This window comes from Orbicella faveolata, unplaced genomic scaffold, assembly GCF_042242905.1.
Source record: "Orbicella faveolata isolate gen_17 unplaced genomic scaffold, um_ofav_v1 contig_2, whole genome shotgun sequence".
Classification (NCBI taxonomy): Eukaryota; Metazoa; Cnidaria; class Anthozoa; order Scleractinia; family Merulinidae; genus Orbicella; species Orbicella faveolata.
In genome coordinates this window covers 31,502,501-31,505,000 of record NW_028301547.1, presented here as the reverse complement: position 1 = coordinate 31,505,000, position 2,500 = coordinate 31,502,501, and the positions used below count along the sequence as shown (strand labels likewise).

Sequence of the window (2,500 nt, the reverse complement as noted above, 5' to 3'; positions counted from 1 at the left end):
CGCTTTTCATTTGTCATAAAACCAAAACCACATCGTCATCACTCTACCCTATAACAAAGGGGGCAAACTAACTGGTGAACCAGTCATATACATGTAGTACTGTGTAGGTTGGTTTTGGTTTTACTTCTGATTAAATGACAGAGTAGACAGAGTTTTTTACAGACAATCGCTTGGGCAACGACAAACCAAATCAAAAGCCAGTTACTTAAGACACTCAAGTGGAAACCACTCTACAGTGTAAGACGAGCAAAAAAAATAAAACCGCAGACGCCGTACAACCCAAACACGTTAGTAAATACCGTTCTTAGGCTGAAAAAAACGGAAGAGATAGTTAGATGCCAAAAATTACTCATGATCACTCAATACTAGTTCAGATGCCTGTGTGATGCATTAAGCAATTACTTTCATCAAAAAATACAAAGGGAATAAGAATAAAAAATAATCCATCTTTATTTGTACTCATTCTTGCTAAAGAAAAAATTACAATTTCAATGAAAATATTAAAAGCAATAATTTGAGTACTAGCTGCTTGGAATAACCATAGGGGCTAGCGGAGCCAGGCAGCCAGTTAACATCAGCATTAAATAGAAATAAAATAGAGGTCAGCAAGAAAACTTGAGCACAAATGAACACACAAGAAGAAAAAAAAAGATGAGGAAAAACGCTATTTCTATGCTATGAAGGAAGTCTAAAATAGTTTAAGTTATATATGAATACAAAACATTAATATAAGAAGAGCACACAATAGTTATGGCAACTAATAACAGCTATATATTAAACTATAAAAGAAAGACTTGGAAAGGTGACAGAAATGAACAAAATACTAATTTACAGGCAAATTGGAAAACAAATTGGAAAACAGCACAACTGCTAATAAGAACCTAAGTAACTAATAATCTTTGACTAGATCGCTTTTTGCTGATTTCTTGAAGTTTAAAATAGACAAGGGTTTCAAATTTTCACTAATTGAGTTCCATACTTTGGGGCCCTTAAATCTTATGTTGAATATTCCATAATTTGTTCTTACTTTAGGTAAAGTATAGGACATATTCGAAGCTCTTCTTGTATTATAGTTATGTCTTTTATTGACTTGAGTGAAGAAAGTATCAAAGACAGATGGTAGACGTCTATTGTGAAATTTACACATAAAGACTGCAATATTAAGAAAGACAAGGTCAGGCAGTTTAACAATATTTAAGTGTTTGAAAATTGGACTAGAATGCTCATGAAATTTAGAGAAAGTTATCACTCTCATTGCCCTCTTTTGTAAAATAAACAAAGGCTGGGTAATTGAAGAATAAATGTTACCCCAAGAAAGGTTAAGAAGGGATATATTAATGCATAATATAGTTTAACCAGTATATCTGAATTGACATAATAGCGAAGTTTAGAAAGAATTCCAATATTTCGCTTAATCTTTATAGCAATATAGCTTACTTGACTTTTCCACGATAAATTAGAATCTATTATAATACCGTGACCTAGATATTTTATTGAGTACTCTTGGTTAAGTTTATGCCATTTAAAAAGAGTGTGACATGAAAGGGTAATTTTCTTTGTGGAGGGTGGAAAATGACAAAGTTTGACTTATCAATATTAAGTGAAAGTTTGTTGGGAAGACAGTTTCGTGAGTAAAAAAGTCATAGCCAAAGGGAAATCATGGACAATTTTAGATAATTTACTGAAACTGTTTATGTTTTGTTTTTAGGTATTCTCGGTTACAAGATTCATTTTGACGCGAATGGAGATGCAGAGTTTAACTTGACTCTGTTGGACATGCAGGCAATACGTAAGCTAAATAATTGTTTTTATGTTCACGGGGATTGGGCTTCCATTGAAATATTTGAATAAGAATTAAATCTCATTCGGCCTCTATACTAATTTAATGTTTATTGTAATTATTTTATAAATTGTGAGTACAAATAAATGGTTGTTGTTGTTGTCTCTAAACGTTACCACGCCAAAACGGACAAACAGATATTGACCTTATAGGGACTCAGATGACGATAAAGATGTCGTCATCGAATGGTTTCATTTGTTGACGAAACTTTAAAGATTTCATGCCAGATGATCTAAACTATCAACATTGCGCATGCACGGTGAGGTGTCCGTAAGGAGAGGTAAGAAGAGGTTTGACTCTGCTTACAACGTTTTCCCTGTTTTGCAGCGGACAAATTGGATGACCACGAGATGGTTCCTGTTGGAGATTTCCAAATCACGTTTGACAATGAAACTAGCGAAGGAGAGCAGGTTTTCATCCGATGGCCTAATGTGACGATACAATGGCCTGGCGGACGAACCGGTCCTCCACGGGACTCCCCTGAATGTGGTTTCCATGGAGAACTTTGTATCGAACCCAAGGGAGAAGGTGAAATTTTCTTGTTCAGTTTTCGTTGTTTGTGAAGGATTTAAAGATGTTGTAATGGCTTATATAAATGAACAGCAACTTCCCAACGTTAATTAGAACAACAACAACGACAGCAACAGCAGGAACAGCAAC

General features: G+C 34.6%; 1 protein-coding gene across 11 annotated transcripts in view; it reads left to right on the top strand.

The window, feature by feature from the left end:
• The window catches only part of LOC110051526 (atrial natriuretic peptide receptor 1-like), a 74,114-nt gene that overhangs the window by 58,669 nt on the left and 12,945 nt on the right, over positions 1–2,500 (top strand). For all 11 annotated transcript variants that reach the window (XM_089288670.1, XM_089288671.1, XM_089288672.1 and 8 more), the window contains 2 exons: positions 1,709–1,789; positions 2,168–2,368. In XM_089288670.1, coding sequence (XP_089144796.1) covers positions 1,709–1,789; positions 2,168–2,368 — 282 coding nt within the window. The remainder of the gene's footprint in view (positions 1–1,708; positions 1,790–2,167; positions 2,369–2,500) is intronic.